The sequence below is a fragment of the Puccinia triticina genome, chromosome 2A, assembly GCF_026914185.1.
Source record: "Puccinia triticina chromosome 2A, complete sequence".
Classification (NCBI taxonomy): Eukaryota; Fungi; Basidiomycota; class Pucciniomycetes; order Pucciniales; family Pucciniaceae; genus Puccinia; species Puccinia triticina.
In genome coordinates, this window is record NC_070559.1 from 2,264,538 (window position 1) to 2,277,429 (window position 12,892).

The following is a 12,892-nucleotide window of genomic DNA, read 5'->3' on the forward strand; positions in this document are numbered from 1 at the left end:
AATGCAAAAATACAAAAAAAAAAATTCAAGGGTTCCCCCTTTACAAAACAAGCAATTAGAGGGCCAAAACCATCCTACAATTCCAGAAAAATACAAAAAGGGAGTTGAAAAATCGACTCCCAGGAATTAATAAATCGACTCCCAAAAGTCGTTTACGTCGCGCGGACCGTCTCGGGACGTCTCCCCTGGGTCCGCGCGACTTCGCGCGGCCCCAAAATCAATTTGGGAGTCGATTAATTAATTCCCCTCTCGAGGATGGGAGTCGATAAATTAATTTAACAAAAAATGACGGAATATACAAAAAAAATTATATCTTGTCACTGTTGTACCCAAACGCCCTAAAAACTTTACAGCAATATAAATACACTCTTTAGAGAATATTTTGAGCTTCACGGCATTAGTACTCCTCAGGGAGACCCTGTGTAGCCAGGGGCGTATTTGGCGGATTTCCTACTAAGGCAAACCCCCAAAACCTTATCTACAGTGCTCCAAATGGCCCCAAATTGTTTTGGCTATAAGTTTACACTCTTTGAAACATATGATAAGCTTCAAGGAATTAGTACTCCTCAGGGAGACCCTGTGTAGCCGGGGGCGGATTTGGCGGATTTCCTACTAAGGCAAACCCCCGAAACCTTATCTACAGTGCTCCAAATGGCCCCAAATTGTTTTGGCTATAATTTTACACTCTTTAAAACATATGGTAAGCTTCAAGGAATTAGTACTCCTCAGGGAGACCCTGTGTAGCCGGGGGCGATTTGGCGGATTTCCTACTAAGGCAAACCCCCGAAACCAGATCTATGGTGCTCCAAATGGCCCCAAATTGTTTTGGCTATAGGTTTACACTCTTTAAAACATATGGTAAGCTTCAAGAAATTAGTACTCCTCAGGGAGACCCTGTGTAGCCGGGGGCGGATTTGGCGGATTTCCTACTAAGGCAAACCCCCGAAACCTTATCTACGGTGCTCCAAATGGCCCCAAATCGTTTTGGCTATAAGTTTACACTCTTTAAAACATATGGTAAGCTTCAAGGCATTAGCACTCCTCAGGGAGACCCTGTGTAGCCGGGGGCAGATTTCCTACTAAGGCAAACCCACGAAACCTTATCTACAGTGCTCCAAATGGCCCCAAAATTTCTTATCTGTAAGATTACACTCTTTAAAACATATGGTAATCTTCAAGGCATTAGTACTTCTCAGGCAGACCCTTTGTAGCTGGGGGCGGATTTGGCGGATTTCCTACTAAGGCAAACCCCCAAAACCTTATCTACGGTGCTAATATTTTTCTGCCATAAGAATACACTCTGCAGAAAAAATTATAAGCTCCAAGGAGGTATTACACATCAGGCACACCTTCTATCAGCCGTGGGTCAGCTACGCTAACCATAGCTGTCAGTGTAGTGTAGCGCTGTGCAAATGTGCTATTTTTTAGCGTAGTGTTAGTGCAATTGCGCACATTGGCGCTCACGCTACAAGCACAGGGTGCACAGCTATTCTAGGTTTTAGAGTAGCATTAGTGCAGATACGCGCAATTGCACTAACACCGCGAAAGAGCGCGCGCTACGCTGCGCGAAAGCGCTTTTGGCGGCAAGAAAGACCCTTTTTTTTGCCAAAATAGCCTTAGCGCAAAAAGGAGCAAAGGAATAAACATTGTAAGAATGGAAAGTGATAAAATTTTTAATATTCATGTATGCATATGATGGGCAAAACCAAAAGACAACACAAACTAAAAATAATTAACTAAAAAAGATATAAAATTGGATACAACTAGTAACGTGTAACAGGTTGCAAGACCTTCCGGCCTACAGTACAATCAAAACAGACAGAAAACCTTTGCTCCCATCGCAGAGCATCAGGAGTAGCTTTGGGAGCCCAATCCTTACAAAGAATCTGGGGAGCAGGAAAGAGGACGGTGGTTTGCATAACAAGGGGAACAAAATGATTGTTGACAAGAGCAATGAAGATGGGTGGGTTATTGTTTGGGGGGCAGAAATGTGGTAAGAAAGTCTGAGACCAGCCAGTGGAGAAGTAAAAAACCGCTGTCTCAAACGTGTTGGCCATCACATCACCCATTGTTGGAAAAGACATCCACTTACTCCTACCCACGGGGCCTTGAGTTGCAGTAAGTCGGTTCACTACGCTGTTGATATTGTGAAAAAATTTGTGGTCGATATACCATTGACGGCGGTTCTTGAGTTTGTCAATCATTTCTCCCCGGATCTGCATGTAATCGCCCTGTCCACGTCCCAAAGCCCAAGCAACCGCTCAGAATCCACAGTGTCCATCCGCATCAACATTTAAGACCTTCAGGACACTTTGTTGAATTAAAATTGGAAGGGACAAAATGAACGAAGGAATTTCCGGAGGTTCTTGCTCAGCGGGGACTTCAGGAGCCGGTTCGACTGGCGGTGGAGGAGAGGTTACATCTGGCGTTGGAGGAGATGGAGATGGAGGGAGCCGGTGAGCTTTCTTGATTGGGCGGAATTTCCTCTTGGGTACCGGTTGTTCTTCATCTTCAGAGACATCTTCCTGCTTTTTTGGTGGTGCGGGCTTTTGCTGGCGGGTTTTTGGCGGGGGCTGTTTTTCTGAAGGTTTCTTTGTTGGAGGCCGCGGCGATGGGTTGTCTAGAGGTTTTTCTGGCGGGGGTGGGGATGATTCTGGCTCTTTTGGCGGGGCTGGTTTGCTTTTGCGCGCGGGAAGTACCTTCTTCTTCAATGGTTCTTCTGCAACTGATTTTGTGATGGGGGGGCGTCCTCTCTTTGGTTTCTGATCTTCAATCATCTTTTCATCTTCTTTTTTCTTCGCGGCGGCCTTCTGTGGTTCAATCTTGGCTTTCTTGTTCTTCTGAACTTGTTTCTCTTCAATTTGTCGCTTTTTTTCGACATGTTCGAAGGCAGACGGGTCCCGGCGAGTTGTTTTGGGTTTGTTTGGCGCCCCTTTGGGTCTTCCGCGCGTTTTTTGGGCTTCAGTTGGCAGCTTGATGTCAATTACGGTCCCTGTGCCCTCAAGAATGCGGTTGATTGCGGCCAATTGAAGGTCAAGCTGGGCGGGGTTCATCGCAAGGAGTTTCTCTTTGATGGAGTCAATGGTTGAGAGGGCCTCTTCCTTTTTGTGTTTTGGGGTGGGGCGCATGCTCTAGATCAGAGGGAGGGACAGACAGTGAGAGTTAGCTCCAAAATATTCCCGACCCCCATGATTTTTCACCCGACTCCCGGGATTAATTTCCCGACTCCCATAATTAAATTCCCGACTCCCAGAATTAAAAATCCGACTCCCAGAATTAAAATGACGATGTCCAAGGCAAATGCGCGCTTCTGCGCGCCAAGACCGCAAATGACCAAAGAAGGAAAAAAGAGCGCAAGATTAAATAAGAAGCGTGGCTCACCTGAATATGCCATTGGGCATGAAACAACCCAGGGCTAAGCCTCTCGCCCGCGGCCATGATTTCAGCAATTTGGTGCTTGCAAGGGATCCCCATGCGATCCGAATAATCACCATGGCACCAATCCTTTTCTCCAAGGTTTTTGGCTTCCAAGAAATTGTTGAAGGCCTTGCGGAGTGCGTAATTTGTGATAACGCCTTGGCAGTTGTGGAACAACTTGGGAAGGTAGCGCAGCGTTGTGATCTTCTGCTGATGGAATTTTGCGGCTATTTCGTGGAATTGAGACTCCAGAGCGTTACTGATGAGCGTAATGACTGAGGAAAAGCTGTGCTGGGGGCCGAGAAGATGAGACTTGATGAATGCATGGGCCGATTCCATTCGAGATGTTGTTCGGTTGTCAAAATGCACCAAATTTTGAGTCCAACTGTTTGAATAATGCTCCGCAACAGGGAGCCAGGTTTCTGTGACGTATTTTTTGAAAGCTGGACCGTATTTTATTGAGAATCGGTTGAAAGACAAGCGGAAATCAGCCTGAGTTCGCAATTTTACCAAATTTGACCAATAACCAAGCATTTCCTTCTCTTGAGCTTGATCCTTGATTAATTTTGAGGCTTTGGCGAGGAGATTCTTCTGGATATGCCACGCGCAGAGCATGAGATCGGCGTTGGGGAAGGTAGCATGGAGGGAGTTCATCAGCGCTTGTTCTCAATCAGTAAGGAGGACAGCCGGGAGAGGAATATTGTGGGATTTGAAGACCGCTAGCAAAGCTTTGAGAGCCCAATCGTAGAATATTTTGGTTTCCTCAGCCATGAAACAGAAAGCCACGCTGAAAGTCTTGTTTGCGCCGGTGATTCCTGACACATGCAGCAAGGGCATCTGGTATTTTTTTGTCTTGTACGTGCAATCGAGAAGGATGACGTGGTTGTAGGCCGTGAGCAATTTGACAGATTGTGCGTGACAAAAGAATAGCGCCTTGAGTGTGCCTTCATTGTTGACTTTTGTGTCCGTGGTGAAATCTGTGTTGTGTAAAGTTTGGTTGAGATGAGCCACGGGGCTGAGACCTTGGAGAGATTCTAGTTGAGCCTTCCTGCGGGCCGCGTAGATGGTACTGACAGTTGCTAGAATTTTTTTGTTGGGGTGAGTCTTCTTGAGTGCTTCTAGAATAGCTGCGGGTCTTAAGCCAGATTCACCAAGTTTCTTCATTTCTTCGTACAGTGACGGAGTCAGCTTTCTATTTGAAGTGTGGGCGGCAGCATACAAGGACGGCGGATGGTTGTGACACGGGTTCTTGATGGATAATTTCCAGACATTGGTCTTCTTCTGGAAGTAGGCCGCGGCGGCAAACGGGCAGTTGATTAATCTTGTTGATTCAGTCTTGGCGTGCGCTTCGCCAGGTTGTCTATTTTGATCTGGATGCCCGCCCCTAAAATTCAAAAAAATAGATGAATAATATCAGCCCACAGCTAAAGCCAATGGGAGTTGAAAAAAAATTGTGGGAGTTGGAAAATTAAACATGGGAGTTGGAAAATAAACTTTGGGAGTCGGGTAACAAAAAATGGGAGTTGGAAGATTAAAAATGGGAGTCGGGAAGTAAAAAACCGGAGTCGGGACAAAAATTGTGAAAAATTTGCAAGGTGAAGTTTTTTGCGGCAAAAGAAAGGTGCACACTGGCACAAGAGATCAAAAAATAACAAAAAAACTCACCTGTCACACTTCCAGGTCTTGCTTTTCCCCGCTACACTCCTCCTGGTAGCAATGCCATACCCGTGATGGACAGCGACATCTCTTAGCACAGCGGTTATCTCCTCCAGATTTGCGTAATCACCAGCGGGAGGCACGGGAAATGTGTAACGGGGATCGCCGGTCTCCGGATCAACCTCGAATTCGTCTTCATTGAAATTCACCACAAATTGTGCCGCAGGATCTTCGGCGTCTTCTTCTTCTGCGTCTGTATGGTACTCCTCATTGTCGTCTCTCTTCTCAGTTTTCTCAGATATATCCTCAGAATTTTTTTGAGCTTTTTCTTTGTGATTTTTGATCTTTTTTTGGTTGATTTCTTCTTTTTCTTGATTTTTTTTTTGGTTTTTCTTCATTTTTCGCGCTTTTTTCATTTCTAGCAGGGGTTTCATCTAATGTAAAACTTTCACTAGTTTTTTCAAGGATATCTAAACAAGATTCTAACAATATTTCAGCTTTTAACTCATTATAAATTTGATCTTGAGTTTCTTCTTTCTCTTTGTTTTGATCATCATCTTCAGAGTCTTCTTTTTCTTCACTTTCTTTATCTTCATCGTCATTTTTTTGGGCTAGGAGTTCTTGGGTCAGTTTGAGCAGATCCGGGTCCAAGTTCGCGTCCGAGTGCGAGTGAGAGGCCGGGGAGGCTATTTCCGTGAGGGGGAGCGCGTTTTGTGACATTCTGAGCGTCTAGATCGTCTAGATAGGCGTGCGGTGAGCGTACGTTCGGGGGGATCAATCGATTGAGGCTAGTCGTCTCGTCTAGTCGGGTTGGCGGTTTGATCTGGGAGTCAGCGTGCACGGTTGTGGGTGCGCGAGATCCACGTCGACTCCCCCGGGATGGCTTTAGGGGGTTGACTCCCGCTTTGAAGCGGGGAATTAGTATTCCGACTCCCCGGTGGGGGGTCCGAAAAAATAATCTTGATTAATTAATGAAATTAATTAATCAACTCCCAGCCTGGCCGTCGGAATTAATATTCCGACTCCTAAAATGCTTTTGGGGCCGCGCGAGGTCGCGCGGACCCAGGGGAGACGTCCCGGGAAGGTCCGCGCGACGTAAACGACTTTTGGGAGTCAATTTATTAATTCCTGGGAGTCGATTTTTCAACTCCCTACAAAAAAAAGCACATACTACATAAAAAATGACAAAAAAAACCCACTCCCAGCCACCCAGCGCAGCAAGCTGACGCACCGTGGCCCAACGCCCATCCCTGTCTAGCAGGGTTAAAAAGCATTGGGAAGAGGACCCCCAGCCCGAAAGCACAGGGGGGCCCCCGAATATCCCCCGCCAGACTGCGCACATGCAACAGCGGACGAGGGTGAGACAACCCTCAAGCTGGAAGTACAGCACAAGAGCCGCCTGAGGAATCAACCTGGCCTCCGACCCCCCCCCCCCCCCCCTACTTATACTTGTCTCAACCCGCCGTCCAAAGACTCCAGGCCACGCCCACATGCTCGCAACCCCAACGCTATGCAACTACCGCGGTATTTCCCCGCTGGGCACCTGAAACGTACGTCGACACTCATATGTACATCCTTCCCCTAGGCAATACACGCAACCCACCTCAACCCTTACTGCCACCGCTAATGTAATGTAATTTTCTGGCCTGTGTTGGATCACGTCTGGTGAGCCCTTCTCTCTTTCCGGTGAGCCCGGCCTCCGTGCGTACGGCATCAGCGGCGGGCGCCCATCTCAAGCAGGCCAGGGCTGCCCCTCCCCAGTCCGTATTCGTAACGTGTTCCGCCTCCAGCCAGCCCAGTCCCACGGCCCAATGCAGGAGGCTTGCCAGAAGGACTGGCCACTGTATCAATCTTTTCCCCAGCCTTGGCCGTCTGTTCTCACCGACATACAATGCCTTTCCCCCCCCTCGTTTCAGCGTCCTCTGGCCCATACACACACCTCCTCCTTTGTATAGCCTCCGAAACACGATGGCCCGCTATGGGACTCCTGTCCGTGCTAGGCGGCGGCAGTCGTGTGAGGGGAGATTTGCTGTTTAGGCTGCCCTCGTGGCTGGATGGTCTGTAGGAATGAGCGCTGGAAAATGGGGGGGATCTGGGATAGCTGTGGGTGTGTGGTGGTTTTGAGAGGTTCGCCGGGGGGTTTGGATCCTCGGCGGCGGTTGTTTTGTTGATGAGGGGATGAGGAGTGATCTTAAAAAAAAGAAAGGGAAGGGAATATGAGACTCTCGATGAAAGATGATCGGCGGGCAGAGCCCAAAGTTGAAACTCTGAAGATATGATCTATAAACTCTTGATGGTCCGTATTCTGGGGATCAGAATGCCACGCCCACCCATCATCCAAGTTCAAGCGGAACTTGGACTCCGGGCGACATGTCACATACATTTCATCACATCCTCCGCGCGCTACACGCGCGCACACACAAACGGCCAACAGAAACAAAGAAACAAGGAAGAAAAGAAACAACACAAGGGGACATAAAGAAAAACACAGTGAGATAAGACAGAAAGAAAAGAGTCAGAGAGAAGACAGGAAAGCAAAAAAAAAAAAAAAAGAACAGAAGGAGGAAAGGAAGAGATGGGCAAACAAACAGAAGAGAAGAAAACCAGGAACAAACAGGAGAATAAACCCACAGCAGGTGCTGTGTTAGGACCAAGAAGCTGAAGGGGGCTGGGAATTGAGAATGAGAGGAGTTGGGGATAGAAAGAGGGAAAAGGAAAAAAGGGGGGGGGGGAACATTCTTGAGGTCTGGAGGATCTTGAAGGAGAGAGGATCTTGATGTTTTGGATTCTTGATGCCTTGATGAGTCTTGATGCTCCTGACTAGCTGGCCACGAGAGGGGCCACCACACCGCTCCCTGCCAAGCCTTGCTCCGTGTCTTACCACAGCCTGCTGACTGCCCTTCCTGCCCCAAACCCTCCCAAACCATGCCCTAGAAGCGCTATAAGCCTCTGTCCCCCTCCCCTCCCCCCCATCCCCATCCCGCTGGCCATCCTTTTCTTCTCCCGCACAGAACGCATCCACGCTGCGCCAGGATGGGCTCTGCTCCCATTGACTACCGCCTCGTGTTCTCGACAGTAAGCCCCTACCCACCAGAAGCCCAGGCACGGAGAGCTGACCCGTCTGGCCCCCCACAGTTCCGCCAGGACTACGGCCCGGTCGTCTTCACCCACTACGTCCTGGCCCCGCTGGCCAGTGGGCATTGTCGTCCTGCTCGTCTTCGCCTACCTGACCGACCTGCTCATCGACCTGCTCCCCTTCACCTTCCCCTCCCAGGTACATCTGTTTCCCTTCAAAAAACCCCGCCCCATCCCAGCGCTGACCTCTGCGGGCCCAACGATGTGCAGGCTATCGCCATGATCCTGCTCTTCCTCCTCCACAGTTCTCGCCCCACTTCCTGTTCCACCACGTCCACTCCTTCCTCCACCCCGCAGCCGACTTCCTGCTCGCATGTATGGGCCTCTTCTTCACCTCCTCCTTCATCCTGTGAGCCCCCCTCCCCCCCATAGCCTTCGAAAAAAAGAGTACTGAAGTGTGTGTGGCAGGATCCCGCGGCGGGACGTGATGCCGGGGAAAGAGATCGGGCTGATCGCGGCCCTGTTCCTGCCGAGTCTGCTGGTCACCTGGGCGGCCACGGTGGTGTTGGTGAAGGCGCTGGCGTTCGTGTGGCCGCAGGCGCCGGTGGATGCGCCGGAGGACAACAACGCTGACGTGCTGTCGTCGGACGGCGGGTCGAGCCGGGCGAGCGATGCCAGCGCGCGGCCGCGCAAGCGAGCTTAACTAAGCCTCTCCAAGGAGGCGCGAAGCGTCTCCGAAGGGAGGTCGCTGCGCTCCCCCGAGGAGGGACTTGTGTTAAGTTCTCCGCGCAAGCCGCACAGCCGCTACTCCGGCTCCCAGCACCACGAGCAGGCCGAGGACGCCGGCCTGGCGTCCGCCGAGGCCGGCCGCTCCGCCCCCGCCTCCACCCACAGCGCCATCGAGATCCGCGAGCCCCCCGCGCCGCCCGGAAACCCGCGCTTGGCGCTTGACAACACCCTCACCTTGATCGCCACCGAGCCCGTCGACGACGACAAGAAGAGCCTCGGGGAGGACGAGAAGGCCTGGCCGGAGCGCAGTCTGGCCAAGCTGAAGGACAAGCTGCGGCGCCAGACGCGGCCGGATGGGCCGGCGGAGACACGGGAGGTCCGGCTGGCGCGCAGACCGCAGGCCTGCTTCGACCCCGCCGTCTATCTGCTCGTCCTGCTCCCCGGCATCCCGCTGTTCTTCGCGCCCGGCGGCGAGCACCGCACGATGCCCCTGTTCACGGGCGTCGTGGCGCTGGCCTGGCTGTTCAGCAGACGCGCTGTCTGTCAGCCTGTATGTAACTAACCGTGTCTGAGAGGGTTGTTACTATCAAGATGATGGTGTAAGATGCCAAGGATGGGCCAATGGGTTTGTGGTAAGACCTGTAAAAGGTTTCACTCTATCAGTAATCTTGACTGAGAGGCTTGCTCAATTAAGGCGCATCCAGATCAACACAGAGTGTTAATAGGCATCCAAGGAATAACTCAACTTGGGTTCGTGGTTTTACCTACAGAAAGGTAAGGGTAATCAAGAGTTGATGTTATTCCTGAATTGAAAGATGGGTGAGAATGAAGGCACTGTTTAACTATGTATGTGTTAAACCTTGCTATAATAATATTCTGAGGGATAAACAGTCCTGGGGGGCGTGTTTATATAGAGGGGAAAAGAGCAGGAGGGAACATGAGGCGCTTGGAGGCGCTTCAGGACCAGGGGGGAACTGGAAGCGCTCAATGGAAGCAGATCCTCATGAGGATCAACATTGGAAATGATCAGGGCAGTGTAATGATCAGTACTGATCCTGGATCAGTAGCTGTGCACACTAGCTGATCATAACCAATCAGTGATTCCATTCAGTGCTCTTTGAATTGGATTACATCATGTATTGTTTATGTATTTATATCATAACAAATATGTTATGTAAATGGGGACTGAGGCGTAACAGGGGATAAATGAGTGATACCTGTCTTGGGGTATTTCACGTGTACAGTAATATTACAATGTATTGTAATCTTACTGTTGCACGTAACTTAACTCTCATAACAACAGTACATTATGGTAACTGTATTTAAATATGGTTATCTGTAATGTAATGTATAACAAGAGTACATTCTTAAGCTTGTATCTAATGATATACATATGTAATAAAGGTGTAAAAATGAATGTACTATATGTAATGTGAACAATTGCAGGTACTTGGTACGTGTAAGGTACTGTGACATGTACTCTGTGGCTGACAGCCAATGAGGAAGCTCACATTCTGGCCGAGATTTTCTGATTTTGTAGTTGTTTTCCCTCCACATAGTTTTATCTCTCTCTCTCTCCCACCTCATACATGTTTTTTTTTCCCTTCACTGCCAGCATATTTGGCTGGGTTGAAGTCATCCCAGTTTAACTGGGATGCACTCAACCAATTTAAACTTGGTTGATCTCAACCAATTTAATATAAACCCAAGGACCTTGGATTTATATTTCATCAGTTCAGATCACCCAAGTTTAAATTGGTTAAGTGCATCCCAGTTTAACTGGGATAACCTTAACCCAGCCAATTGTGCTTGCAGTGCTTTTACCTCTACCCTTCCCCTTTTTTCCTCTCACAATGGCCACTGATATGCAATGTAGTACAGATACCCTGGTGGTACTCCTATGACATCTGACGGATTGTAAGCCGGTGTGCACAATCTGGAGCCCGCAATGTACCTCCCATGAGCCCGATGAGCCCATCAGATTAGTGGAGCGCACCATGAACCCACGTGGAACCAACCACTTGTTGGATAGTGGGGCACCCGTGGGCGCTGCAAATGTTTTGTATCACAGGGAGGCTTCAAGGTGATGGAATTTTGCCATTTCCTCTTACTTACACCTCTAAAACATTGTTTCATGTCATTCTCAAAAGCATTGCCAGTATCCTTGTTAGTACAGATTTTATCACACCAAGTATTCATTGAACCGTGAGTAGTAGATAATATCTTGTCATACTTGTTATCACGCATAGTCTCAGAGATAGTATAGATGAAACTTGTCTTGATCAAAAAAATTTCATTATTCTTGTCAGCGGTGGTGATACCAAGACTAGGGTCTTCTAGCTACACCAGCTGCAAGGAGTACAGTATAGTACTCTAAGGACAGATGAATAGCTTGGATTCTGGGATAAAATACCGGAGCAAAGGAATGATATTTTTAGGTTTTAAGCGGAGGGGCTTAACTCAAAGAGCTAAGGGTGTTTAAGTGCCCTCCGTAACTATTCAGGGCCTGTAGAACAGGGGTGGTAGAATGCCTGAAGCAGCGGGGGCCTGGAATTCAGGTTTGGTTCGCTGGAATAACCCCTGAACAGATCTTTTCTAACAAAAGGATCCGAGAGAAATAAGGAAACTTGAGCAGACTCACTAAGAACCTAGGATTTCGAGGAAGCTATCTGAGGGTTGGCTGAAAGTTCCTTATGCGATGAACAGCGGAATCTAGCGGTGAGGCGATGAGAAGCGTACCACCACGTAAACTCTAAGACTTCAGGCTAATCTGACAAGACGAATGAGTAATCAGGACGGATTTGAGGTCGAGTGGTTACTGGGAAGGTTTTGTTGGGTTGTGTGAAGATGTCCTTTCTCCTTTGGCAGAGAAGAGTCTCTTTATATAGCATTCTCTATGGATCTCTTACTTCACTGTAGAGATCCAGGTCTCCAGGGATCATTCGCAACTTTTAGCCGGAGCTCGTCTCTTTGTCATGACTTTTTGTCACGGAGATGAGCCCTTCTCTTTTAGGGAAGCTAAGATGAGCGCTTTCTATGTTACCGCGAATCTTTTTGTAATGTTTTGCCCATGTCTTTTTTTTAGTGATCATAGTCGCATGTCTTCAGTCGCGAGTGTAGCAGCTTTCTTGAGCTATCATAGTCTCAAACGTTTTCTTTTTTTTAGTCTTTTTCTTATGGATTTTTTGTATTTTTGCGCCTGCTTTCTTATTTTAAGGAGGCGCTTTTTATTTATGTATTTTTTTCTTTATACTTAGATTTTTTGTATGCTAAAAAAGAAAGTGCTTTTTAATATTTTATTTATTGTCCAGCTAGCTCTGGTACAGTAGCTAGCTGAAAATTCTATTGTTTTCCAACCACTTGTTGGCTGGTTATTTTTAGTCTATTTAAAGCCAGCCTACAACAAGAAATTACACTCATTGGTTCTCTCCTTCATTCTCCGCGCCCCAACCTGAGCCGCATCTGGTGAGATCATCATCCTCATTGCTCCCCTTTCTCAAGCCTTAGAGCTCATCTCCTTTCCCCATTCTTCTTTGTGCAGCAGTAACCATTCTAATTTCTAACACAATTAACAGTCGAAACGCTGTTTTTTGTTCTGTCGCCGCTATGTCTGAAATTGTTACTCAAACCACTCAATTCCTTCTCACTACAACAAATTACACAGTCTGGAAACTCTCTATTGAAGCCAAACTCCATGATCTCGGATTCCGCGAATATGTCATTGGAACCTGGGACCTCACCAACAAGAACTCGGCTGAAGATCACGCAAAGGCCGCCAAATTGAACGGTAAAGCGTACTCGCTCATCATTCAAAATCCTGACTCAGACAATCTCGCTCTTGTCAGCACGACCCTTCCTGAAAAGGATCAATTCAACGGACGTGCTCTTTGGACGCTCTTGAAAGACAAGTACGCCGGAATGAATTTCATCAATCGATCAGTTGCATTGGACAACTTTCTAGACGTTGAATACAAAGACATCCCGTCTTTTTGATCTGCCATTCGTTTTGCCAATC

The 12,892-nt window shown here is 48.2% G+C and overlaps 2 protein-coding genes across 2 annotated transcripts; both read left to right on the forward strand.

Moving 5' to 3' along the window:
* Nucleotides 1–8,106: 8,106 nt before the first annotated feature.
* PtA15_2A227 (uncharacterized protein) lies at nucleotides 8,107–10,798 on the forward strand (the record flags this gene model as incomplete). Its single annotated transcript, XM_053166226.1, has 6 exons — nucleotides 8,107–8,148; nucleotides 8,209–8,347; nucleotides 8,419–8,557; nucleotides 8,617–8,802; nucleotides 8,950–9,399; nucleotides 10,759–10,798. 6 exons carry the CDS (start codon nucleotides 8,107–8,109, stop codon nucleotides 10,796–10,798), a joined length of 996 nt encoding a protein of 331 aa, XP_053017469.1.
* A 1,685-nt stretch (nucleotides 10,799–12,483) lies between these two features.
* PtA15_2A228 (uncharacterized protein) lies at nucleotides 12,484–12,870 on the forward strand (the record flags this gene model as incomplete). Its single annotated transcript, XM_053166227.1, has 1 exon — nucleotides 12,484–12,870. The coding sequence occupies one exon, from the start codon at nucleotides 12,484–12,486 to the stop codon at nucleotides 12,868–12,870; it is 387 nt and encodes a 128-aa protein (XP_053017470.1).
* Nucleotides 12,871–12,892: the final 22 nt, after the last annotated feature.